The following is a 26,633-nucleotide window of genomic DNA, read 5'->3' as shown; positions in this document are numbered from 1 at the left end:
AGTGTACCGGCAATTTAGACCATTTTTGACTATTTTTGTAGAGCCACAGTGTATTCTATATTATTGCCACCAACACATACTGTGGCTCATTTGAAAGGTGAAACTTTCTGCTTCAAATGGCCACAAACCGTTTGTTTCTACGAGCCTCCGTTCCTGAGAAAACTCAAGCTAAAACATGGCTGGGTTTCACCAAAATCCCTGCTTTTTTTTCTAGAAAAGGAGATACAGCGTCTTTTATGAAAGGTGCTCAACCTTTGGGAACGAAAAACGAGAAATTATGTGGTTGGCACTCAATGAGTTAATATTGAAACTCTGTGATTATTATTGTTCTTCTTCTCATTACTACAGTAACTTCTCAGATTCACATAGCTACTGTGGAGTCGTGTGAATGATTGTTGAAGGTGTTTTAAATCCGGCCACTTCATGCAAAATAGGCTAAACACCAGTTTTAATTGATTTATTTCAGTTTTAATCTCCGTAATCCACTTGGTTTAATATATATACTTTTTAAATTCTGGTTTTATGGCGGATTGCAAACTTTAGTTGGGTTGCAAACTTTAGGCAGATCACAATACGGGTATGGAGCCGCGAATAATAAGACCGACTTCCTGTTGGGACTCATGGCGGCGTCCTTGTCCCTGCAGACGGGTCCCCTCAAACTATTAGCACAGGGTGATAATATTTAATCAACACATATAAAATGTGACATTAAAGTGACAGTATTGTTTACTTAAAGGCTAATGTGTTAGCTTGTGATTAAATTATATATATTAGCATATTAGCGAGCTAATGTATGAATGTTACTTCTGTTATCTTCTTCACGGCTTCTCAACAACGAAGTGACGTCACTGATTCTGCTAAAACAGTACAACAACATGTTAAAATCACGTTATAAACATGTCTGTGCTCCCAGGATGCTAACGTCATGCTAACGTCGTGCTAACGTCGTGCTAACCTAACGAGGACTGAGTGGGACTGAGGGGGGAAACGTGTTGTAAATGAACTGTCTGTGTGTTTCTCTTTGTATTGTTCTGAGAGTATGTTTTATATCTGTGTTTTTGGAAAAATAAGAGACTATTCAATGTTTTAATCCTGTTGGTGTTTTATAGTTTGACTCTGTCAAGCTCCGATCAGCCTGAAGCTCTGTGATGGAATGTAATTTAAATGTAATATTTAAAAAAAAGTTTCTTTATTATTATTATGATGATTATTATATGGATGTACAGGTGCAGGGTGAAGAATAAAAAAACAAAGTATTTTTTGAAACACTGGACTTTTGCATTTAAAAAAAAAAATATATATATATTTTGGGGCTTTTTGCCTTTATTTGATTTCTTTTTTTTTTCAATGTATGCTCAAACCACTGAGCTAAATGGCATTCCAACAATGAATGCAGTTTTATTTAGGTTTTAATTACCCAGTCTAATTATACTTAATTACATGTCACAGCATCAATATAGTGAAATCTAATGGGCATGCTCTGTAAGGTGACCTTGAGTGTCAAGAAAGGCGCCTCTAAATTAAATGTATTATTATTATTATAAATCCAGGAAGTGGATTTTCAGTAAAAGATCAATTCAGTAAAAGAAATCTGTGGCCGTCAATAAGGAAACAATCATTTTTAATTATGTCAAAAACAAAAACAAAATTAAGCTAGAAGCAATTTTAAAATTCGATTTCTCAGTTTTTATACATCTGTTTTAATGATTAAAATCAAATAATTAAAGTAAAACGAGACAAAATCAATGAAAACCCACTGTGGTCGGTAAATCAGACCCGTGCTTTTACTTTGGAAGGTTTTGACCGCGACCGTTGGATGAGACAATGACGTCACTTCCGTTTCCCCCCGCAGCAGCTCCCTGTTAGCTGTTTGTGTGCTAAGCTAACCAGCGTCTCTCAGGGGAGGTAAAATCTCCACCATGGTGGATTTGAACACGTTTAAAAACGAGCTGACGTTCATCGTCACCAACCTGGCCAAGGCGGTGGTGGCGGAGATCTGCACCGCGGCGGAGAAACTCAGTTTAAACAAACCGAACTGCGAGGCGGAGGTAAGCTAACGAGGCTAACGGCTAACGAACGAGGCTAACGGCTAACAGCTAACGGCTAACTCTGGGTTAACTGTTTAGGTTCCGGTGTGTGTGCATATGTGTGTGTGTGTGTGTGTGTGTGTGTTTGGGAAACTTTAAAGGGACAACGTGGAGTTTCTATTTGGTTATAAAAAAAGTCTCATGTTAAAGGATAATTTCCGTTTTTTTTACAACCTGGACCTTATTTCTAGCATAAAATAAGATCATTTTACTCACCCAGATAACTTTTGTGTCATTTGGAGTTGTTTTGACGAAATTAGCCCCAGTAGAGAGGCGCGTATATCCGTATAATGCGAGAACACGGGGCAGCGCAATGCAGCCTCTAAATAACACATTATCCGCCGCAAAACTCATTCATTTCACCAATATTTAGTTCTGATAGGCTAGTGCTATTCCCCTCTGAGTCCGGGGTTAGCTGTTATCAACATCCGGGGTCTGTAGGTTGACCTACAGACCTCTGACCTGGATGATGTCATCTCTGAGCGCCGCGCGGCGCAGCTTGTTGCTACCGCTAATGCTACGGTTGGTTTCCGCGTGTTTCTGACTTGTCAGAACAAAATGAGCAGCTGGATGAAGTTCAGCTTCCACAGGCTTCCTCTCCTCAACCTGGACTCACTAAAGCTCCGGCTAGTTGAGATAAAAATGGACCCGAATGCCGAAGCAGAATGATTATTATCAGAATGAGCCGGGCTGCGCTCAGAGATCAGAGAGCACACTGATGCTGCATTCACCTGCAGTCGGGCAGACGGCCGTCGCTAACAAACCAGATGTCATTTTAGTCACAGAAGTCCAGAGAAAGATGGTAAAACAATACCACATCGCCATGACAACATATTGTCACGTGTATTGTTTTGCCTCGTGCTGACGGACCACTTGTTTACATAGAGGCTTGTTTATGCCGTTACGTGCAGCGGCTGTCGTCCGTCTGCCGTCTGCCCAATTTCAGGTGAATGCAGCATGAAAAATACGACTGAGTTGCTTGTGATATACAACCACAACACTACTAGTCTACTTGCCAGCCCATAGGGCCCCATTGTGAACCCGGAAATGTTGAGTACCCCAAAGTTTTATGTTAGAAATAGATAGTATGGGTCCCCAGTATTCAGAAACTGCCGGATGCTAACTTATATATATTGGGCAATTAGCATAACAAACATAATTAGCATAAATTAGCATAATTGCCTATATGGGCAATATTTCAACAAAATTGACTTGGCTGATCTGGGCAATATTGGAGTGGTTTTAGGGGTTATTGATGATGCTGAATCCATTTCTGACATTTTCAAAATTCAAAATGGCTGTCTAAACCGGAAGTGACCAGATTTTAACCGCCAGTGGGCCGATTTTGATGGATTTCAAAATCTGGTCACTTCCGGTTTAGACAGTAATTTTGAGCCAAGTCAATTTTGTTGAAATATTGCCAATATAGGCAATTATGCTAATTTATGCTAATTCTGTCAATTATGCTAATTGTCCAATATATATAAGTTAGCATCCGGCAGTTTCCGAATACTGGGGACCCATACTATATATTTCTAACATAAAACTTTGGGGTACTCAACATTTCCGGGTACTCATTGTTGGCAAGTAGACTATAGATGGAGGAATTCCTACACAATGTTCCTTTAACTGTCAACTGCTATTAACAGATCAAGTCTCTCCCCCATCAGGACAGACTGGGGGCTCTGGTCGACCGTCTGTGTGTTGAAGCGGTGGAGAAGATCCTAGAGATGGTGGAGGCCCCTCCTCCTCCTCTTCCTCCTCCTCCTCCTCTTCCTCCCTGTGACCTCAGCAGTGATGGAGGGATGAGGACGCAGACGGAGGAAGGTGACGAAGGTGACGCCTCTTTTTACTTTTTAAACGCACAAGAAAACTACGGAGCGCCAGAATGTAGTTGACGCGTCTTTAGTCTTAAAACTCCACAGTTCTTCTTTTCAAGGGTTCAGTGAAACCTTTAGTCAAGTTATCTCAAGGGAATTTAAATCAAATGCAACTGGACTTGGTTATTTGTCTAGGAAGACGTTTCACCTCTCATCCAAGAGGCTTCAGGACCAGTCTGAGACCGGTTTGGACCAGTCCCAGCCTGGTCAGATGCTACATGAACTGATGAAGCCTCTTAGATGAGAGGTGAAACGTCTTCCTAGACAAATAACCAAGTCCAGTTGCATTCGATTTAAATTTCCTTGAGACAACTATGACCTGGATGAATGAGAATATATTCAAAAAAAAGTATGTAGCAATCCAAAAAAGGGCAGTAATAATAATAATGAGCACGGTCAAAAACCAGTGTGTCCTCCTCTCCATAGTCACAACTAAAACGTATGCACACATCACGTTACACACTTCTCAGCCAATAAGAAGAGAGTAGTTATTAACTAACAAGCATAAATCTAAACTAGAAAATTTCCTCTGGGAAATTTTGATAGGGCCAACTCTGTGTGGTAACGTTGTGTTATTATCTCATAGCGTGGTGAATGTGCAGCTCACAACTTGTCCACCAGAGCGTTGTGGAGTTGTTGGATTGTGTATTTGATGAGTTTGATGAGGGAAACCAAGAAATCCCATAATGAGCCTCCATTAGTAGCGTAGCTCTGAGCAGCTCACGGCTCTGCTCCACCGTTCTAAAAACAGCTTGCACCGACAATTAAAGGTAGCGAACCTACTGCTATGACTATAGGGATTATGGGCAATGGGCCAGTTTGACTAAATGTTGAACTATCCCTTTGACTGTGATTGATTGACAGGTGTTTCTTGTGTTGTCTTTGCTGCAGGTGAGGACGCAGCAGCTGACTCCGCCCCCGGGGAACACACCTACATCCTGGTCTACGGGGTCAGTGAGTGATTGATGCAGCACATAGTTATATATACTGACTAGATGCTGCGTTCCCAGGCAGCTCTATTGAGTGGAATGCGTCAACGCGGCGGCCATCTTGGTCAGGGGGAAGCCGTGTCTACTTCCTGCACTAGAGGTCTATCAACCATTAACATCACCACAACTCACCGAATATTCAACAGATTTTCAAGCCGTTTGGTTTATTATAAATGTCAGACATATATATTTATGATACAACAACAATAACAAAATTGAATAAAAAATGTTTTATGTATTAAACATACACTTAGATACTCAGACACACACCCAAATGTGTTCTACAGGGTCTGACTGGTCTGACTGCTGGTCAGACGTTTATATGTCTATGGTCAGAAACCCCTCACCAAGATGGCCGCCGTGTTGACGTACGCTGAGAAGCAGAAGGCGACATCTAGTCAGTATATATATCTATGGATGCAGCAGAGTCAGACCGTGACCTCTGACCTCTGACTGTTTCCTGTCTTTCAGGCCGCGGCGCCTCAGGACTCGTGCGTCGTGCTGTCGCTGCAGAGCGCCGCTGCCGCCGCCGCCGCCGAGGGATCAGCTGACCTCACCGCTCCTCCTCCCGCCACAGGCTCCGCCCCCTCGCCGCCGCTCCAGGCCGACCTCCCCGACCACGAGTACGCCCGCCCGTCCTCGCCGCCGCCCGGCGCCGCCCCGGCAGCGCGCAGCAGGAAGCAGCGCCGCGGCCGCAGGCGGACGGCGCCCCGCGTGGCTCCGCCCACGCAGACGGACGTCGTCCACCGCTGCTCGCTGTGCTCGATGTTGTTCCCCAGCGCAGAGCGACTGAACGACCACCAGGGGAAGTCCCACCCCCGCTGCTCCGTGTGCGGCGAGCGCTGCGGCGGCGTCCTGAAGCTGCGCGAGCACGAGCTGCGGGAGCACGGGCTGCTGCCGTACGGCTGCGACTTCTGCCCCAAGACGTTCAACCACCGCGCGCACCGCGACCTGCACGTGAAGGCGCGGCACACGGGCGAGAAGAGCTGCCACTGCGACATCTGCGGTAAAGGCTACTCGTCGCTCAGCGTGCTGAAGACGCACCGCGTCACGCACTTCGACAAGACCTTCACCTGCGACGTGTGCGGGAAGAGCTTCTTCCACGGCTGCCACCTGACGCGCCACCAGCTGCAGCACGGCGCCGCGCGGCCGCACCGCTGCTCCGTGTGCGGGAAGGGCTTCACGCAGGCCGCCAACCTGCGCAGCCACGAGGCCGCGCACGCCGGCGAGCGCCAGCTCTGCTCCGTCTGCGGGAAGAGTTACCGCTGCCTGAAGAACCACGTCATCAGCAAACACTCGCACGAGCTGCCGGCCGACCAGCTGCCGGCCGCCGCCGCCGCCGGCTGCGACGTCTGCGGGAAGAAGTTCCCCAACGCGTCGCAGCTGCGCGTGCACCGGCGCGGCCACACGGGGGAGAAGCCGTTCCACTGCGACGTGTGTGGGAAGAGCTACCGGCTGAAGGAGCTGCTCCGAGACCACCGCTCCACGCACGGCGGAGAGAAGCCGCACCGCTGCTCGCTCTGCAACAAGAGCTTCAACACGGCCTCCAGCTTCCTGCGCCACCGCAGCATCCACAGCGGAGCGACGCCGTTCAGCTGCGCCGCCTGCGGCAAGCGCTTCCGCCTGCGCAGCTTCCTCAAGGCGCATCTGCTGACCAAGGCTCACCTCAAGCAGACGCAGCTCACACAGAGCGACGACGCCGTCGCCGCTGACGACGCCGTCGTCGCTGACGACGCCGAAGCCTGACACGCTGAGGTCACAGCGTGGCTGAGATCTCTGACTGCACAGACGGACCAGTGAACGCACCACAGGGTGATGTCATCAGTCCAGGTGACTGTGATGACATCATCAGTTTGTTTCATGTTGAGAATAAAAAAAAGTGAAAAATCTCTTTGGACTGTTTAGTTCCTTTGGTGTTTGAGTGACTTTCAAAATAAAAGTCCCCAGACTGATCCTGGATCTGAGAGTCAGAAACACTGACGACGCCTGAACGCAACACGTCTGAGTTCATAAACATAAACAAACTAATCAACAGTCGTTAATCCACTAATACCTCAGGTCAGATCAACACAGTTAATCCACCTGTGTGTGTGTGTGTGTGTGTGTGTGTGTGTGTGTGTGTGTGTGTGTGTGTGTGTGTGTGTGTGTGTGTGTGTGTGTGTGTGTGTGTGTGTGTGTGTGTGTGTGTGTGTGTGTGTGTGTGTGTGTGTGTGCTGCTCAGCGTTAATCACCTCGTTAACTCAGCAGGCGTCAGAATTAACGAGCTCGTTAACCTGAGCTCTGGTCGGTGACAGCGATGCGTTCACTGACCCTGAACGCATCGTCTCTCTGTTAATGAATGAACTGATCAGCTGCTGCAGACCTGAGGTCAGTTCCAGATGTAAACATCATTTGTTGTGACCTCACAGCTGCATCATCATCATCATCAGACAAACAAACAACAACAGATCAAACTAATCTGATCTGATTAATCTCCTTAAAGAGTTAAACTGAACTGATCCTGAGTCAGTGACTCTGTTGTTTTCATGTTTCATCTGCAGCAGTTTGACTTCTTTTTCTTTTTTCTTTTAGAAATACATTGATTTTCAAGAGAAAATAAAAGAGAGAAAAAGAACAACAAATTTTTACTTGTTTAATCAGTTACATTATATTTATTAACTTGGCGTCTTTGAACGTTGGCGTTTATGTTTCTGAGTTGAAGTCAGAGCCGGCCCAAGGCATAAGCGAACTAAGCACCTGCTTGGGGCCCCGTGACTATTGGGGGGGGCCCCCAAAAGGCAGGTAACTTTTTAAAAAAAATTGTCAATCCTTAGAGAAACACTGCGTAATTACAAAAAACTTTAATTATTGTTGCATTTCAAATGGTTGTTGCACTTTTCTGTTGCAGTAGCCTATATTTAAAACCAAAAATGTTAAAAAGCAGATGATGTGTTTACAGTAAATGCATTGTCTGTTGGTTTATTTTTTTTTTCTTCTTACTTTTAGGCGACCTAGGTGACATTCAGTCTCCCAGTACTATATAAATTTGAAGATTAAATGTAAATAGGCTGCACTTTCAGCAGAATTTGGTGCCATTTCATAATAAAAACCATTGATGGGTAAAAACCTGCCAGGTTATGATGATTATAATGACAGAGTAAAGAATGAAAAGTATTGTTGGTAGTAATAGAGGGCACCAAAATAAAGATTTTGCTTAGGGCCCCATGGAGGCTTGGGCCGGCCCTGGTTGAAGTTATAATATGAATCTACAGTATACTGTGCTGAGTGTGAAGCAGGTTGAAGCTGCAGTTCTCCTGTCGGCCTGAAGGGGGCAGCAGCCGCCAGGTGACTGATCACCTGTCATGTTACATCTCTGACCTCTTCACCAACACAACGACGTTCACTGTAAATCACCAGTTTCATCAGATTTACACTGTAAAACACCAACATGTTCAGCAGAGAGGAAACTAAAAACATATAGAACATCCACATGTTTATAATAATAAAATAAAAACACCAGCTCTTTGGATTCATTTACATTATTATGGTTCTGTTTGATATTTAATGTGTTGAATAATAATAACATTATTTTTATTTTATAGTATTTTATATTGACCTCTGTGGGCCTCCATACACAGTCACACTTCATCTATTAACACTCATTATAATTAATTAACTGGTTTATAGGAAAGAAAGAAACTTTTAACAGTGAATATTTGTTTTTAAAATCTAAAAGATTATAATTTATTATATTAGCCTGTATTATATTATATTATATCATGTTATGTTAGGCTATATTAAATTATGTTTTGTTATATTATATTATGTTATGTTATATTAGCCTATATTATATCATGTTATGTTATAGCCTATTATATTATGCTATATTAAATTATGCTGTATTATATGATATTATATTAGCCTATATTATGTATATCATGTTATGTTATATTATATTATATTATAGTCTATTGTATTATATGATATTATATTATAGTCTATTATATTATATTATATTATAGTCTATTATATTATATTATATTACATTATATTATAGTCTATTATATTATATTATATTATATTATAGTCTATTATATTATATTATATTATAGTCTATTATATTATATTATATTATATTATAGTCTATTATATTATATTATATTATATTATATTATATTATATTATATTATATTATATTATATTATATTATATTATATGACAGCAGCTCTTCACCTGTTGGAATCAACGAGGAAAGTTTCCCGGAAGTTTCTTCCCAGATCAGCAGACACCTGCACCTGAGGGAGGAGTGTGTGTGTGTGTGTGTGTGTGTGTGTGTGTGTGTGTGTGTGTGTGTGTGTGTGTGTGTGTGTGTGTGTGTGTGTGTGTGTGTGTGTGTGTGTGTGTGTGTGTGTGTGATGCGGGTCACTTTGAGTCCGGGACTCTGAGGATCAACATGGCGGCTCGCTGCAGCTGCAGAGGATCTGGACTCTTCAGGGTCCTGAGGTCCAGGACTCTGGGACCGGGACCAGGTTCGAGACCGGGTCTGGGACCGGGTCTGGGTCTGCAGCAGCCCCCCCGCTGCGCCCTGTCCTCCCTGCCCCCCCCTCCCCCGGGCAGCTGGGACCAGCAGCTGGCCCTCCTCCCGCACCGGGAGCTGCAGCGGGTCTCGGTCTCGGACCCGGACCGGTTCTGGGGCGCCGCCGCCGTGGACCGGCTGCGCTGGACCGACCCGTTCCTCCGGGTCCAGGACTGCGACCTGAGCCGCGGGAAGATCCGCTGGTTCCTGGGCGGGAAGATCAACGTGTCCGGTGAGGAGGCGCGAGCCGCTGAGCACAGTAACGGAGTACTTTTACCTATTGGAGTACTGTACTTCACAGTCAAAGTCAGATTTACTGTCAGTTCCACAGTAGGCTATGTACGGGACAGAAGAGAATAGAAACAGTGTTTCTCTCAGACCCTCGGTGCACACAGACAGACACACAATAAACATTAAAAAAACAATAACACTATGTGAATCTAAAATATGAATAAAAACTAAGCCAAACAAGTCATAAAAATAAATAAATAGAAGGCACAATAGCAGCAGCAGTAAAGTGCAAAAAGACAGTAGTGCAAGTATTGTCTTTTTTTTCTCTTTTTTTTCTTTATTAAAAAGACAAATAAATCTGATTGACCAGAGCTGTGACACTGTTAACCAGAGAAGGTGGTAAACTTTTCATGTAAAGGCCATAAGATCAGATCAGAGAGATGTATGGTCATTGTGGTTGATACAACGACATTTCATTGCGCTCAAATGCTGGACTCAGTAGCAACAACATAAAGACAATTAAACACTCTAGTTAGGTTGAAAGGTTTATACACACACAGACACACACACACACACACACAGGTCCCATTGAACAGGGTATCCGCGGGGTCTTGAAAAGTATTAAAAGGTGATAAATCAATTTGGGGAAAATTAAGACCCTTAAAAAGTATTAAAAAGTCTTTTCACGACTTTATAAAGTCTTAAATTTTGAAGGTATTTTTTGTCTGAATTAGCTGTCCAAGAGTTTGAGTCGTAAAAAACATTGTAAAAGTGTGTGAATTTATTCATTTTATTAAAAACAAAGATGAACCGGTGCATAAAAAAGAAAATAAGTTTTTTGATAAACTTTGCCTTTTATTTATTATCCCAGCCTATTTTGAATTCTGTTGCATCATAGTGGTCTAGAGTCTTTATCACAAACTAAAACTGTTCAGTTAAAAGTGTCACTGATGTAAATGGTTACAGCTTGAAGCGGCGGTGAGGTGTTGAAAAATATTGAGAAGGTCTTGAAAAAGTCTTAAAAAGGTTTTAGAATTAACTTCAAGATTCCTGTATAAACCCTGTTGAAGCTACCAAAAGCTTATTGCAGGAGCCTGGATACATATAACACAAAACAATACAACATTTACAAGACTACAATACACATGAAACATTAACAGTATGAATACACACACACACACACACACACACACACACACACACACACACAACAATAAAGCACGTACAAAACTAACAATACAGTACATGAAACATTAACAGACATTAGACAACGTACCAACAGAACATGGAGATAAAAAAGCAGATGATAATTACATTTACATTCAATTTACTGTGGTTCAGATGTTCTATGGTTGCAGCTTATTTATATATATATAAACTAAGTAATTTAATTTTCAGCTTTTTCTTGAAAATGGTGATGGACGTCTCCACCTTCAAATTAAAAGGTGGAGTTTTTAAATTAAAAAGTCTACTCATCCACACATCGTCTCATCCATTCAGTCACATTCACGTCATCGTACGTCACCATTTACTCATTTACTGTAGGCCTACTTTACTTGAGTATTAGATTTCTTTGGTACTTATTACTCTTACTTGAATACATTTCCAAGACAAATATTAGTACTTTTACTGGAGTTAATTAGTAGGAAGGCTGAAAAGTACTGGTTACTTTCAGGTCTTTTTCTAAAATCCTATTGGACACAAGCTGTGTTTGTCAAAGAAGGAAACCCTAACCCCTAAAAGCAGCACATCAGTGCAGCTGAGCAGCAAAGAGTTCATTCTCACTAACAAGAGTTAAAGGGATAGTATCATTTTTTATAAGTGTGGTTGTATGATCTCCAAATAGCCCCTAAGTACTTTAATTGCAGTAGAAGACTCTCTGCACTCCTCCCGTTAGCAACGCCAGCCCATAATAGCCCTGCCCAGAGATTTACAACATACAGTGTTGTGAACAGACCCAAAGAAACGGCCTATTTTCACGACCTAAAAGAGGTTTTACCTGGAAAAAAATACACAGTTCCATTGTTCACTATAATATAATTTTTTCCAGGAAAAACACAGTTTTTATTTGGAGCTAACCAACTGCTGATCGGCGGGCGCTAACCCTGGGCGGAGGGATACGTGAGTTGGTTAGGTCCAAATAAAAACTGTGTTTTTCCTGCACTTTGAAGGGCTGGAAAAAATTATATTATAGTGAACAATGGAACTGTGTATTATTTTTCAGGTAAAACCTCTTTTAGGCCGTGAAAATAGGCCGTTTCTTTGGGTCTGTTCACAGCACTGTATGTTGTAAATCTCTGGGCAGGGCTATTATGGGCTGGCGTTGCTAACGGGAGGAGTGCAGAGAGTCTTCTACTGCAATTAAAGTACTTAGGGGCTATTTGTAGATCATACAACCCCACTTTAAAAAAATGATACTATCCCTTTAAAAGCTCCTTACATTCATTTAGAAACAATTAGAGTCATTCATTGATGTGAAGAATAAGACATTTACTCTGACTCTGACTTTGACTTAAAGTACATTTAAAAGCAAGTACTTTTTTACTCTTACTGCAGTAACATGTGGACTGAGCTACTGGGGTCGAGTACTCTGTCCATCTCTGCTGATCAATATGGCTGCATGTTTATATATAGCTAATAGAGATAATGACGTCACCATTAGTGCAGCTGTGTGTGTGTGTGTGTGTGTGTGTGTGTGTGTGTGTGTGTGTGTGTGTGTGTGTGTGTGTATTGATCTGTATCAACAGAACAGAGAGGCAACAGTGGGTTGTGGTGCAACATGCAACATCCTTCTAGTGGACTAATGTTTCTATGCTTTGAGCTTTTATACTTTTATCTCATGTGATGTTTTTATAGGTTTTATGTTTTGTATTTATTCTGTCTTGTGTGTGTGTGTGTGTGTGTGTTGTGTGGTAGCCAATCACAGCAGAGCAGCAATGTGAATTTCGTTAAATTCTTTTTTTTCAATGACAATAAAGGCAATCTAATCTAATCTAATCTAATCTAATCTAATCTAACATGTTCAGGCTCCACATCTGTTATCGATTACCTCACTTGATTGATTATTGATGGACCAGAACCAGAACCAGCGCTGCTCTTCTGTCCAATACACACAGGAAGCTTCACTTTACATTCACACTAACTAATGCTACTGATACAGGTGTTGGATTTCATCACTGAGACCAACATTTATCTCCTAGAAATAATTTAACCAGCCGGTGGTAAACCTCTAAAAACCTGTGGGTAAGTTAATTAGCGATGGTTTTCTCCCCCGGGATGAGGACGGAGGTTGGCCGGCCGAGCAGCTCTGCAGACCGGCTGCTGTCTCTGTGATGTCCCGGTCGCTGCAGAGCTTCACTTCTCTGAAAAACATCGGAGCAAACTTCTAAACAGCCGTCGTTTGGATCAACTGGCTGTAGATTTGGGATCTTAACAGTTACTTTCTCACATGAAAACATATTAAAACTTAATAAAGTTACATAATAACAGCACTAGAGCGGGAAATAAAACATATTAAAACTTAATAAAGTTACATAATAACAGCACTAGAGCGGGAAATAAAACAGCTTTTAGCCTGTTTTACAGCTACCGCTACCGGTTGCTGTGAAATGCATTCTGGGAAACTTGTATACTGCATACTGCGATGAGGACGGTGTCGGTCTGCTGAAGTAGCAGACTGAATCCTACATTCAGTATGCAGTATAGACCGTATCTCCTTGTTGTTTACATTCTACTTCCTGGTAGAAAACCAGCTGTAATGTGAATGAGATCAATAGTAACGAACGAGAGTTTAGCTATATATCATATTTTTCACGCCCTATCACCGTTTAGACAAATCTGAAATGATTGAAGAAACATTACTATTTCTGTGTGTGTGTTTTGTGTTGCTATGTGTTGTATTTATTCAGTTTGGGGGAATCGCAGTGTCTAGAAAGCATCAGTGGCTCAGCTGACAGGGACAGCTAACGGTAGCTAAGCTAACGGCGGTAGCTAAGCTAACGGTAGGACGGTAGCTAAGCTAACAGCGGTAGCTAAGCTAACGGCGGTAGCTAAGCTAACAGCGGTAGCTAAGCTAACGGTAGCTAAGCTAACGGTAGCTAAGCTAACGGTAGCTAGGCTAACAGCAGGACGTCAGCTGTTAAAACCCTCCCGTTGTGGGACACGACATGAAACTACTCCAGTTAGCTCAGTCATGTTGGAACTCAGATATCCGCTGGAGAAAATATTTTTTCATGGAGCGTTTATTGAGTCACTGAGTTATTAAAGTTAAACAGGTAGCTAACCGTTAGCCTGGCTAATCTATGATAACCATGACTCATTACAAAAATGTGCACACAGAAATAGTAATGTTTGTCCAATCATTGGTTTTATAAACTTTACAAACATCAGATTAGTCTAAACGGTGATATAGTGACATGAAAAATTAGATAAATATAGTGAAACTCTCGTCCGTCACTATTGTTCTCATGCTGGTTTTCTACCAGGAAGTAGTTGTAAACAACAAGGAGATTCGTCCTATACAGTAGCTACATACTAACGCAGTATGCAGTACGGTAGTATGGTCGTATGCGGTTTTGAAAACAGCCCATGTGTCTGTGCCGTTGCCCATGATGCTCTGGGGCAGTGTAGTGAGTGTAATGAGTGACAGAGTCATGTGACCTCTGTGTGACTTTAACTGGAGGAAACTATAAAGTCTTATTGTGAAGGTCACAGTTCAAAGTCCTTTCAAAGTAAAAGTCAGGAGGAGTAAAGTATAATAGAGCTGCTCCGACATCTTCAGTTTTATTTTGAAAAGTCTGGGTCTCTGTGTGTGTGTGCGTGTGCGTGTGTATGTGTGTACTATAACCCAGTTTCATCCAGTGACTGTGAATCCGTCTCTTTATCCTCTGTTGTTTTTCTGTCTCTGATGATATCCCATAATAATCCAATAATAATCCAATAACGACGGAGGATGATTTTGTGTGTTTGTTATATAAACAATTGTGTGAACGAGTCACAAACCAGATCGTCAGTGTGAAGAGGATTAATGTTCAATCTGAGTGTGTGTGTGTGTGTGTGTGTGTGTGTGTTAATAACTGGAGATTTAAAGGGACATTCCAACCGTGTTAATTAACTGATTCATTGTTTAATCGTCCCTCTGTCCTCCAGTGAACTGTCTGGACGTCCACGTGGAGAAACATCCCGACCGAGTCGCTCTGATCTGGGAGAGAGACGAACCGGGCACCGAGGTGAAGGTCACGTACAGGTAGGAACACCTGAGTACCATCCCACCACTCCTCCAGTACCTTTAAAGGGATAGTTCACCCAAAATTGAAATTTCCTAACTCATTATCTCCTCCTCCCCCTCATGTGGACTAAGGGCTGGGAGAAGTTTCAGAGTCCTCCGTGGCTTCTCTGAGTTACAGGGGGTCTCGGCGTAGCAGTGCATGTCCATATGACGGTTGCTAATGGATACCAACTGTCTTCATAACAAAAAGACACACCAAAAAACATCCAGATACCTCCATGCTGCTCGTATGTAATGTCCCTCTGGTATTGAAGCCCCGACATGAGAAATTGTCCCAAAAAAAATTAAATAAGTCTATATTTCAAGCTTGTTTGTAGCGGAAGCTTCTCGAAGCTCCTCTTCCTGGTCCGTCCAAATCTTGCGTGATTCGCAGTAATCGCACTGACGCCGGTGCAAATCACGCGAGATTTGGACGAACTGGGAAGAGAAGCTTCCGCTACAAACAAGCTTGAAATATAGACTTATTTAATTTTTTTTCGGGACTATTTCTCATGTTGGGGCTTCAATACAAGAGGGACATTACAGACGAGCAGCATGGAGGTATTTGGATGTTTTTTGGTGTGTCTTTTTGGACGAAGACAGTTGGTATCCATTTGCAACCGTCATATGGACATGCACTGCTACGCCGAGACCCCCTGTAACTCAGAGAAGCCATGGAGGACTCTGAAACTTCTCCCAGCCCTTAGTCCACATGAGGGGGAGGAGATCATGAGGGAAATTTCAATTTTGGGTGAACTATCCCTTGAATAAGACTTTAAAATACAATAAAATACTTTGAAAACGTTATATGTTTGGATGAGAGAGATTAAAGTGAGTTAAATGTGTCATTAAACTGCAATAAAAATGTAGATTAAACATGTTCTACGTCTAACGTTTCCTCCTCGGGGCAGAAAACTCTGACTCTGGTTAGAAGCTACATGATCTTTTTTACATCAACGGCCCGAAATGGACACAAAATTAGACCACGGACCTGCACTGGACAACATTTTGAAACAAACACCAGAAATACACAAATATTTGTTCTGAGACTGAATAACTTTACTTTCTTAGTCAATGAAAAAAGGTTTAAAATTTCTAGAAAAAAATTGTAGCCTATAATTTCTCAAAAAATACAAGTCTTAAAAAATCTAAAAATAAAAAATAAAAAAGTCTAAAAAATTGGTGAAAGTTAATCGGAAAAAAAAGTTTTAAAACTTCTAGGGAAAAAAAAGAAAAAGAAAAATTCTAGAAAAAAGTTATCTACAAATTCTTGAAAAACTGTCAAGGAAAAAGTCGTGAAAAATTCTAGAAAAAAATGGTAAAATGTCTCGAAAATAAGTTTAAAAATTCTACAAGAACAGTGATAAAACTTTTTATTTTAAATTCTAGAAAAGACATTTAGAGAAAGCGTTGAAGCTCTTTATCTGCCCCCCCCCCCCCCCAGGGAGCTGCTGGAGACCACGTGCCGTCTGTCCAACACGCTGAAGGCTCATGGGGTCCAGAAGGGCGACCGCGTGGCCGTCTACATGCCCGTCTCTCCCATGGCGGTGGCGGCCATGTTGGCGTGCGCCCGGATCGGCGCCGTGCACACGGTCGTGTTCGCCGGCTTCAGTGCCGAGGCTCTGGCCGGGAGGATCCAGGACGGTGAGTCAGACCGGACCGGACCGGACCGGACTGGACCGGACCGGACTCAGGTCCCAGTCTCTTTAGTTAATCCAGATCCAGATCCAGATCCAGATCTTGATCTTGATCCAGATCCAGAATAGTTTGATCAGTTTTCCATTGAACAGAATCTACACACGGAGAGAGAGAGAACTCCTGCTGCAGAGTGGAGGAACTTCAACCTCAAATCTGGATCCGAATCAGGATCAGGATCATGGATCTGGATCAAGATCAAGGCCTAGTCCACACCAACACGGGTATTTTTGAAACCAAACTTTTATGGACCCCGGTTAAAAAAAATGTCCGTCCACACCACCAGTGTGATAAAAAATATCTCCGTCCACATGAAACCACAAAATCTGCCTCAAACAATGTCATGCACATTCCAAAGCAGTAGGTGGCGATAGCACTCCTAACAGGAAGGCCATTTTAGCCAATCACAAGCAAGGGGGCAGTTGTCGGTCTGAGAAGTGAAGCTCACTTCCGCGTTCAAAAAGCTGCAATCCCCTCGGCTGTCGCTGGGGGCTGGCTCCAGAAGGGAGCAACTCCAATTGAGCCCCATGTTAAAATAGCAGATTTTACAGCTTAAAAAAACATATTTACAGCCTGGTACATTTCATTTTTTTGGTCTCAACCGATAGTTTCTACCCCCGCACACACTCTGAGGGGGGTGAATTTTTTTTAAACTCTACCGTTTTACTGTTATTAGGTTTAAAGTTCTGGCCAATTAGGGCGCAGAAACGTTGAGTGACAGGTCCGGCGACCGCTGCTACGAGGCCAGTGGGCGGGCCCTCGGCACCGCTCCAAATATGGCAAGTAGAATCCAACATGGCGCGGCTCAAACCCCCGTAGTAGCGGCACAAAACAGACTCCCCCAAACCAATGGAGGACGTCACGGTGCTACGTCCATTCTTTTTACAGGCTATGATCACAAGGCTGGAAAAATTCATACCGGAAAAACAACAATGGCTATGCTAAATGCTAAATGCTAAATAGCACCAGTAACAGTAACTCTGTCAGCTGGTCACGTCTAGAGCTCCACTAGTCTCCATGGATACAACTCACTGTTTACCATCGCACAGTGTGACGTCGCACAACGTCGTCAAGAAATTGCGGTTTTCCTCGGTTTTCCCGTCCACACATGAAGCTGAAACCAGAGTTTTAGAAAAAGTTCACCTGAACTCCGGTTACATAAAACTTACGTGTGGATGAAAGAACAAACCGTGAAGAGAAACACACGGTTTCAAAAATACCCGGGTTCGTGTGGACGGGGCCTCAGATCTGGATCAGGATCAGGACTCTGTGTTGTGTAAACAGTGAAAACACAAACATGACATTTAACACAGTGGGCTGAGTGCAGCAAAGCATGCTGGGAGTTCCCTGAGTCCCAGGTGAAGGACCAGGTGGATTATTGATTACTGATTATTGATTATTTGATCATTGGTTATTGATCATTGATTATTGATCATTGGTTATTGGTTATTGGTTATTGATTATTGCTCGGTGCCTCTGTCCGTCTCAGCTCAGTGTGCGGCGGTGGTGACCTGTAACCAGAGCGTGCGCGGCGGCCGCCTCGTGGAGCTGAAAGCCACCGTGGACGCGGCGGTGAAGTCGTGTCCGTCCGTCCAACACGTCTTCGTGTCCCAGAGGACGGAGCAGAGGACGGAGATGGGACGGCTGGACGTCGACCTGGACCAGGTGATCGATCAATATACCATCTGATCTGTCCTTCAGAGATCAATACACCGAGTCGGTAACCAAGGAAACGTCACTTCCGGTCAGAGCCGTAGGGGAAAACAAACCGATTCCCTCATAGACATACGTGTGAAAACGCAGCATTTTAAACCTTTGTCTAACTCTTGTCTGCTGTCATGTCTTAGTTTGAATCACTTGTATCTGCTGACAAAGAGCTAGAGATTAAAAAACTCATCACGATCCAGGTCCATTGTTGTCTGTACATTTTAAAATATTGGCTCATTCACAGTCAGTCACATCCGTCTGTCTATGGAGGAAGTGTTTGTCTGACGTTTAGGTGGCGTTCCCTTGGTCGCCGCCGGCCGCTCTAGACATTTTGCACCGCAAATAAATTGAAAAACCACAACTTTTATATCTTACACAACCGTGTAACCAAAGATATTAAATAAATGGAAAGATCCTCCATGAGCGGCTGCTCCAATGATATGAAATGGTTTCACTTCCTGTCTCTCTAAATGGGCGTGGCCAACCGTCACCACCTCGTCCGTGAACGTGTGTGTGGATTTATACAATTTGTAGGTAGATGAAAGTGAGATATTTATATTTTCTTATGATAACATTAAATATTTACACTACTAACAGTCATATTTAGCATAGCAAAAATAATTTAAATCATTTTCACGGGAGTTCGCGGCCGTTTGTTTGACGTTGCCTAGGAGATCTGTGCCAAATCTGGCGAGAGTGTGTCGTAGAGACAGAGACAGGTCTGGAACAAAGTGGATTTTCTCCTGATGTGTCCGTCTCAAAGTTGTCCATTTTGGTGTCAAACTGTTCAGAAGAGATGTGGCTTGTGAAAATGAGTCCAAGATTTACTTCAGTGACCGTGGGGAGAAAGGACAGACCATAATCGGTGTTCACGTTCAATTTTCCCATTGGAGTCAATACACTCTATTTTGCCTCTGGTCTCCCTAAAGGGGCGTGGCCGTGCAGAAGCCTAGTGACATCATACAGGAAGCTGACTCGTCATGGGGGGGCGGGGTTTAGAAACCGTCTTTGGTGTAACGGCTCTGACCGGAAGTGACGTTTCCTTGGTTACCGACTCAGTGTATTGATTGAAATGACTGCAGTGTGATGTGATGAACATGATAGTGAAAGTGGTTTCGGCACCAGAAAATGTTGTTTCCAAAGTGTTGGAGCTTCTTAAAAACTGACGATCACTGAAGCAAGCCGATCATATTCACTGATTTAAAACACGGAAACACTGTTACAAGAAAAGGAAAACAACAACGGCGACATGAAAGTACGAGGAGGAAAAAGCAGATCCGTTACTTAGCAACAATAAGATTCTTTTGTAGCAACTATCGCTAAACGCTAGGCTACACTGGCAGAAGACAACACAACACATTCCTATTTCAAAATAAAAGCATTTGTTATTGTCACCTATTATCCTAATGTCAAAGAAACCGATCGATCGATCAGACGTCAGCGCTCCTGTCTGACCCCCCTGCCCCCTCATCTGACCCCCCGCCCCCTCATCTGACCCCCCCCCCCCCCCCCCCCTACAGGCGATGTCCCAGCATGCATCAGTGTGTCCTCCGGAGCCGATGGACAGCGAGGACTTCCTGTTCCTCCTCTACACGTCAGGAAGCACCGGGAAACCGAAAGGCATCGTCCACACGCAGGCCGGATACCTGCTGTACGCCGCCATGACACACAAGGTACACACACACACACACACACACACACGCACACACACACACACACACACACACACACACACCGAGCTGCAGAGTGTCAGGTAGAAATGATCCTGTTATAAATGAACAGGTGGAAGTGAAGTAACGCGGCGGGCAGGTGACTATTTTCATCGTTTTATTTTGAAAAGCGGGAAGCCTCCGTGTAAAAAAAAAAAAAAAAAGTGGTAAAATTTCTAATTAAAAAAAAAAGGGGGGGGCAAAATTATCAAAAAAGTGGTAAAATTTCTAAAAATAAAAAAAGTGGTAAAAATTCTCATAATGAGAGTGTACAGGCTTGTTCTTTCCTTTTGATGTTTCCACTTAGTCCAGCACCCAAAGCAAGTGATGTATAGAAATTCCTGGACAAAGTGGTACAATTTCTCCCTAAATGTTTAAACATTTCTAGAAAAAAGTGGTAAATATTCTGAAAAAAGAAAAAAAAAACAAGTTTAAAAAACAGTCCTAGCAAAAAGTGGTAAGATTTCTAAAAAAAAAGTCAACATTTTCTAGAAAGAAGTGGTAAAATTTCCCCCAAAACAATTCTAGAAATAATTGGTAAAATTTCTCAAAAAAGGGTAAAAATTCTCAAAAAAAATTGTGGACCCCCTTTAAACCTCTCAAGGACCCCTGGGGGTCCCCTGACCCCACTTTGAGAACCACTGATCTAAGATACATTATTTACATTAAAGCAGAAGTAAGCGATATATTTGTGTTAATCTAAGTCTTAAATAGTTGTATCTTCCGACAGCAATCACTTCTATAGAGTGTTTGGTCTGAAACACGGGTCTGTCAGTCACTCTGCTCTGCTCTGAGCCCAGGAGAAAACTTTCCTTGTATCCTACAACCTTTATCCAATGAGGAGAGAGAACGGCATAAAGGGGCAGTCCTCTCTGTGTGTGCAGCCAAGGGATGCGCCTGAATGTGGTGACGTAGGGACGAGGACCAATAGATCCATGACGAGGGCGGGGGCTGCTAACTCCATCTGCTGACAAGACGTTATGGTGCGTTCAAGGCAACTCGTAACTTCTGACCCGTGAACTCGTACCAGATCGAACTGGTACGACTTCACAGGTCAGAAGTTACGAGTGGCCGTTATAGTGACTTTCACAGGTAAAACAGGTCGGAGAAACACGAGTGGGTTGCCTGGAACGCTACAAAGTCGTAAGTCGTGACTTGAAGCTGTAATTTACGGTTTCAAAAGCCTGCCTGGAACGCAGCATTAGCCAAAACCACCGGATCGCTTACTTCTGCTTTAACTAATAAATGATATAGCCTAGTTACAGTAAAAATGCAACTGCAAAATAACAAAACAAAACCATATATGGTGGGGGGGGGGGGGGGGGGGGGGGCTCTGCTGCTGCTTTAACGAGGAGCTGAAGACAAAAGAGAGAGGACAAACACACACACTGTCTGTCCTCAGAGGGGGAGGGGGGGGGTGATGATGATGATGATGATGATGATGATGATGATGATGATGAAGAGGAGGACTCTAGAGGATTTAAATTAGCTCTTTAGTGGAAACATCTGGTTCCTGTGTGTTAACAACAACCACACCATGATGATGATGATGATGATGATGATGAAGACGATAATTGAATAAAAACATGAACCATAATAACCCCCCCCCCCCCCCCCCCCCCTCTCCTTCCTCCTCCTCTTCCTCCATCGCTGCCAAATATTTATCAGTGCTAATTTCTAAAGCAGCTTAACGGCTCAGGGTTCATGGTGTGTGTGTGTGTGTGTGTGTGTGTGTGTGTGTGTGTGTGTGTGTGTTTGTGTGTGTGTGTTGTGTGTGTGTGTGTGTTGTGGTCTTGGCTCCATGTTTGTTTGGATGAAACAACAGAACAAAAGCTGCTTTATCTGAGAAAGACAAGGAATGCTGGGTCTGGGCCAGAGAGAGAGAGAGAGAGAGTGTGTGTGTGTGTGTGTGTGTGTGTGTGTGTGAGTGTGTGTAAACGGGGGGGGGGGGTTGCTAGGATCCTCACTTTGGGTTTTCAGCCATTTTGTTTTTGACCAAAACAAGTTGAGATTCTTCTCTCTGGCACAAACAATAGAACAAAACAGATGATTCATGCTTTACAATGAATCAAACTTTGTTTTAGAGCTGCAACAGTTAATGGATCAATTGAACAATAATCGATTATTGAATGAATCGTCAACTATTCTGATAATCTAATAATCAGTTTGAGTCGTTTTTTTTAAAGAATAAAAGCTCCAGATTCTCTGATTCCAGCTTCTTCAATGTGAATATTTCTGGTTTCTTTGTTCCTTTATGACAATAAACTGAGTCTCTCTTTGGTTTGTGGACAAAACAAGACATTTGAGGACGATGTCTGCTGGTTTGAGAAACACTGACTGATGTTTATAACATTTTTTAACATTTTATTGACCAAAGTTAACAACTAATCAATTAATAGTTTAAATAATCAACAGATTAATTGATAATGAAAATAATCGTTAGTTGCAGCTCTAATGTTTATTTGAGCTCAGAACTGAGAGTTTGAAATGCTTCCATCCGGGCAACAATTCAGAGTTCCCAAGATGAGTCGAGACATTTTTCTCTGAATACGGCATGATGGTTAGGAATGCACATGGGCTGTAACACCTGTCGCTATGTTGTCTATGCCTATTTTGCACATCATTCTGGTTGTTCTTGTTTTATGTTTTTATGTTCTTATGTTGTGGAGTGTCTTGATCTGTTTTGGTGCTTGTTGTCTTGGAGAGGCCGAAGACAAATTTCCACTACGGTGGACAATAAAGTCCTTCTTATCTTATCTTATTTAAAGACAGAATAACTCAAACTGTGTGTCTCTGTGTGTGTGTGTGTGTGTGTGTCAGTACGTGTTCGACCACCAGGACGGCGACGTGTTCGGCTGCGTGGCCGACGTGGGCTGGATCACCGGTCACAGCTACGTGGTCTACGGTCCGCTGTGCAACGGAGCCACCACCGTGCTGTTCGACAGCACGCCGGTCTACCCCGACCCAGGTGAGGCCACGCCCCCTCATACCTGAGGCCACGCCCCCTCACACCTGTCTACCCAGGTGAGGCCACGCCCCCTCATACCTGAGGCCACGCCCCCTCACACCTGTCTACCCAGGTGAGGCCACGCCCCCTCACACCTGAGGCCACGCCCCCTCACACCTGTCTACCCTGACCCAGGTGAGGCCACGCCCCCTCACACATGAGGTCACGCCCCCTAACACCTGTCTACTAGGGCTGGGACGATATGCTTTTCTCCCGATTCGATTATTCTACGATTTTTTGGATGGCGATTCGATTTAAATTGCGATTCTACGATATTGCCGATTTTCGCGATTTTTAGTCTTTAGCATTTTTAACATTTATCTGCACACAAATACTGTAGAAGCCTATAAATTAACATACTCCATTATAAAGTTGTTGGGGCGGCAGTGGCTCAGGTGGTAGAGCGGGTCGTCCAATGATCAGAGGGTTGGCGGTTCGAATCCCGCTCTGTCCCGGTTGCTGCCGTAGTGTGCTTGGGCAAGACACCTTACCCACCTTGCTCCTGATGGGTCGTGGTCAGCACCTTGCATGGCAGCTTCCGCCATCAGTGTGTGAATGTGTGTGTGAATGTGATGTATGATATATACTGTAAAGCGCTTTGGGTATCGTTTCCGATGGAAAAACGCTATATAAAATACAGACCAAATACAGACCATAAAGTGAACTTAAACCCTTTTCAAAACCTGTACTCTCTGGATGTAAAAAAGGCGCACAAATGCACATTGCACAATATTTTAAAATTTTTTTTAAAAAACAACAAAAAAAAATCGATTTTTGAAAAAAACAAAAAACTAAGCTGGTGCAGGTGAGGCCACGCCCCCTAACACCTGTCTACCAGGTGAGGCCACGCCCCCTAACACCTGTCTACCAGGTGAGGCCACGCCCCCTCAGGTGAACGCAGGTGAACCTGAGAGTCAGTTACTCATTAACATTGTTTACGGCGGACCCACTTTATCTCACCTGGATTGTTTTACAGTCGTTTCCCTCTGCGCTCTGATTGGCTGCTCGGTCATGTGACCGTGATATGGCTGTGACCTTTGACCTGGTAACTGTTGGAGCAGAGTCTGATGCTGATTGGACGGTGACTGTTACACTTCACCACAATGTTTTCACAGTGAAGCATCATGGGAGTTCAGCTTCCTGACTGAGACTGGAGCTGATTGGACATTACAGGCTAGCTTCTCCAGTTGTAGCAACGTTAGCAATGACCGCACCATAACAAACAGCGCAGTATACGGATCCACTATCCACCGATCAAAAAGCCACTTACAGCCACAAATAACGCTCAGAACAGCACCAAACGTCATCAACAGTACAAACAGGGTTCCATCCCATAATACGAGGCATCAAACATCTGTTAGCTTAGCCTGGTTTCTATTGAAAAGAGACGAAAACAACTCACCCACTCTGCTCCAGTTATACGCTATGCAGCAACTTTCCGTGTCCAGCACAGAGTCCAGGCGCTGACAACACACACCGAGGCCGACTGGCAGCACAAACATCTGGTTTCAGCATAAACATCTGGTTTCAGCACAGACATCTGGTTTCAGCACAAACATCTGGTTTCAACACACAAGCATCTGATTTCAGCACAAACATCTGGTTTCAGCGGCCACCGACAGGCAGTGACCACCACACTGACCACTTGATTCCCCCATATCCTATCTGTGATGTCTGCTTGTTGTAGCCATGGTTACAGGTAGTCAGCTGGCATGGAGGCGTTTACCGAGTGAAGCAGAGTCCCGCAGCTCAAGGATGAATGTGTGTGTAGCTATTACTCCATATAATGCAGCCAAAGTTCCTATGTATCTTGCCTCTCAGTTTATAAAAGTTATTATGGAGTGTTCACAGGGAAAACGGAGAGAATTACGTACGGTTTCATTTCGATGGGCGCCACTATCAGTTTGAGACCGAGTTTACTGAAGACAAGCTGAAGGAAATGGAGGAGTAAAGTGAAAGAGGGGCAGCTGCGGTGGAGACTATGTGCTGGAAACGGAGGCTAAAAGTGACAGAGGGAGAGAGCTGGTGGAGTCTATGTGCTGGACCTGGGGGAATCAAGTGGTCAGTGTGGTGGTCACTGCCTGTCGGTGGCCACTGAAACCAGATGTTTGTGCTGTTGGTGGCCGCTGAAACCAGATGTTTGTGCTGTTGGTGGCCGCTGAAACCAGATGTTTGTGCTGTCGGTGGCCGCTGAAACCAGATGTTTGTGCTGTCGGTGGCCGCTGAAACCAGATGTTTGTGCTGAAACCAGATGTTTGTGCTGTCGGTGGCTGCTGAAACCAGATGTTTGTGCTGAAACCAGATGTTTGTGCTGAAACCAGATGTTTGTGCTGAAACCAGATGATTGTGCTGAAACCAGATGTTTGTGCTGAAACCAGATGTTTGTGCTGCCAGTCGGCCTCGGTGTGTGTTGTCAGTGCCTGGACCCTATGCTGGACACGGAAAGTTGCTGCATAGCGTGTAACTGGAGGAGAGTGGGTGAGTTGTTTTTGTCTCTTTTCAATAGAAACCAGGCTAAGCTAACAGATGTCTGATGCCTCGTATTATGTGCTGGGACCCTGTTTGTACTGTTGATGCCATTGGTGCTGTTCTGAGCATTATTTGTGGCTATGAGTGGCTTTTTGATCGGTGGATAGTGGATCTGTATACTGCGCTGTTATGGTGCGGTCATTGCTAAAGTTAGCCGGCGCATATTCTCATTTTTCCAGGTCATAGTATTTCAAAGGAGGTTAAATCGAAAGCAACTGGACTTAGGTATTTGTAGTTACAATTTATTTATAGTTACAAATAACTAAGTCCAGTTTCGATTTAACCTCCTTTGAAATTGCTAAAGTTGCTAGAACTAGAGAAGCTAGCGGTTAGCAGACTTCATCTCTCGAGGGGGGGTCTAACTCTGTGTTACGGTGCGTTGGACCATGGGTTAAATCCTCTGGTCCAATCAGCTTGTTGCTCTGAGTGACGTTGAGCTCACTTGGCTGTGTGCAGGCCGGTACTGGGAGACGGTGCAGCGGCTCAGGATGACTCAGTTCTACGGCGCTCCCACCGCGCTGCGCCTCCTGCTCAAGTACGACCACAGCTGGGTGACGAAGTACAACCGCTCGTCTCTGAGGACGCTGGGCTCAGGTGAGACACACACACACACACACCTGCTCACAGGCAACACACACACCTGCAGAGGACCAATCACAACATTCAATTTTTTCGTGTCTTGCCTCACTCCCGAGTCCATGACCAGCAGATAGACACCATCCTTTCCACTGTGCGTGCAGTAACAAGGGAGATAGAGCCGTATCGCCGTAATTAGCTTAGCTCAAATGCTGGAAGTGTATAGGTAGTGTTAGCCTGCCTCCACCTAAAGTCGCTAATTAGCTTAGCTCAAACGCTGGAAGTGTATGGGTAGTGTTAGCCTGCCTCCACCTAAAGTCGCTAATTAGCTTAGCTCAAACGCTGGAAGTGTATGGGTAGTGTTAGCCTGCCTCCACCTAAAGTCGCTAATTAGCTTAGCTC

At 43.8% G+C, this 26,633-nt stretch overlaps 2 protein-coding genes across 4 annotated transcripts in view; both read left to right on the top strand.

Moving 5' to 3' along the window:
• Positions 1-1,846: 1,846 nt before the first annotated feature.
• LOC146972915 (uncharacterized) lies at positions 1,847-6,845 on the top strand. 2 transcript variants are annotated; one of them, XM_085799154.1, is made up of 4 exons: positions 1,847-2,048; positions 3,758-3,914; positions 4,859-4,917; positions 5,428-6,845. In XM_085799154.1, the coding sequence occupies exons 1-4, from the start codon at positions 1,920-1,922 to the stop codon at positions 6,700-6,702; spliced, it is 1,620 nt and encodes a 539-aa protein (XP_085655280.1). In that variant the 5' UTR covers positions 1,847-1,919; the 3' UTR covers positions 6,703-6,845. The 2 variants fall into 2 exon arrangements, with proteins under 2 accessions (XP_085655280.1, XP_085655279.1); XM_085799153.1 differs by having other exon boundaries at positions 3,758-3,923.
• A 2,514-nt stretch (positions 6,846-9,359) lies between these two features.
• Positions 9,360-26,633, top strand: part of acss1 (acyl-CoA synthetase short chain family member 1) — a 35,025-nt gene continuing 17,751 nt past the window's right edge. For both annotated transcript variants that reach the window (XM_085799152.1, XM_085799151.1), the window contains exons 1-7: positions 9,360-9,743; positions 14,891-14,987; positions 16,453-16,652; positions 18,193-18,368; positions 19,931-20,083; positions 22,940-23,087; positions 26,112-26,249. In XM_085799152.1, the coding sequence (XP_085655278.1) occupies positions 9,389-9,743; positions 14,891-14,987; positions 16,453-16,652; positions 18,193-18,368; positions 19,931-20,083; positions 22,940-23,087; positions 26,112-26,249 (1,267 nt within the window). In that variant the 5' untranslated portion in view covers positions 9,360-9,388. The remainder of the gene's footprint in view (positions 9,744-14,890; positions 14,988-16,452; positions 16,653-18,192; positions 18,369-19,930; positions 20,084-22,939; positions 23,088-26,111; positions 26,250-26,633) is intronic.

This window comes from Trachurus japonicus, chromosome 15, assembly GCF_045865225.1.
Source record: "Trachurus japonicus isolate A0001 chromosome 15, Traja_1.0".
In the NCBI taxonomy this organism is placed as follows: domain Eukaryota; kingdom Metazoa; phylum Chordata; class Actinopteri; order Carangiformes; family Carangidae; genus Trachurus; species Trachurus japonicus.
Note: the sequence above shows the minus strand (reverse complement) of the source record. Positions and strands in the feature narration are given on the sequence as shown.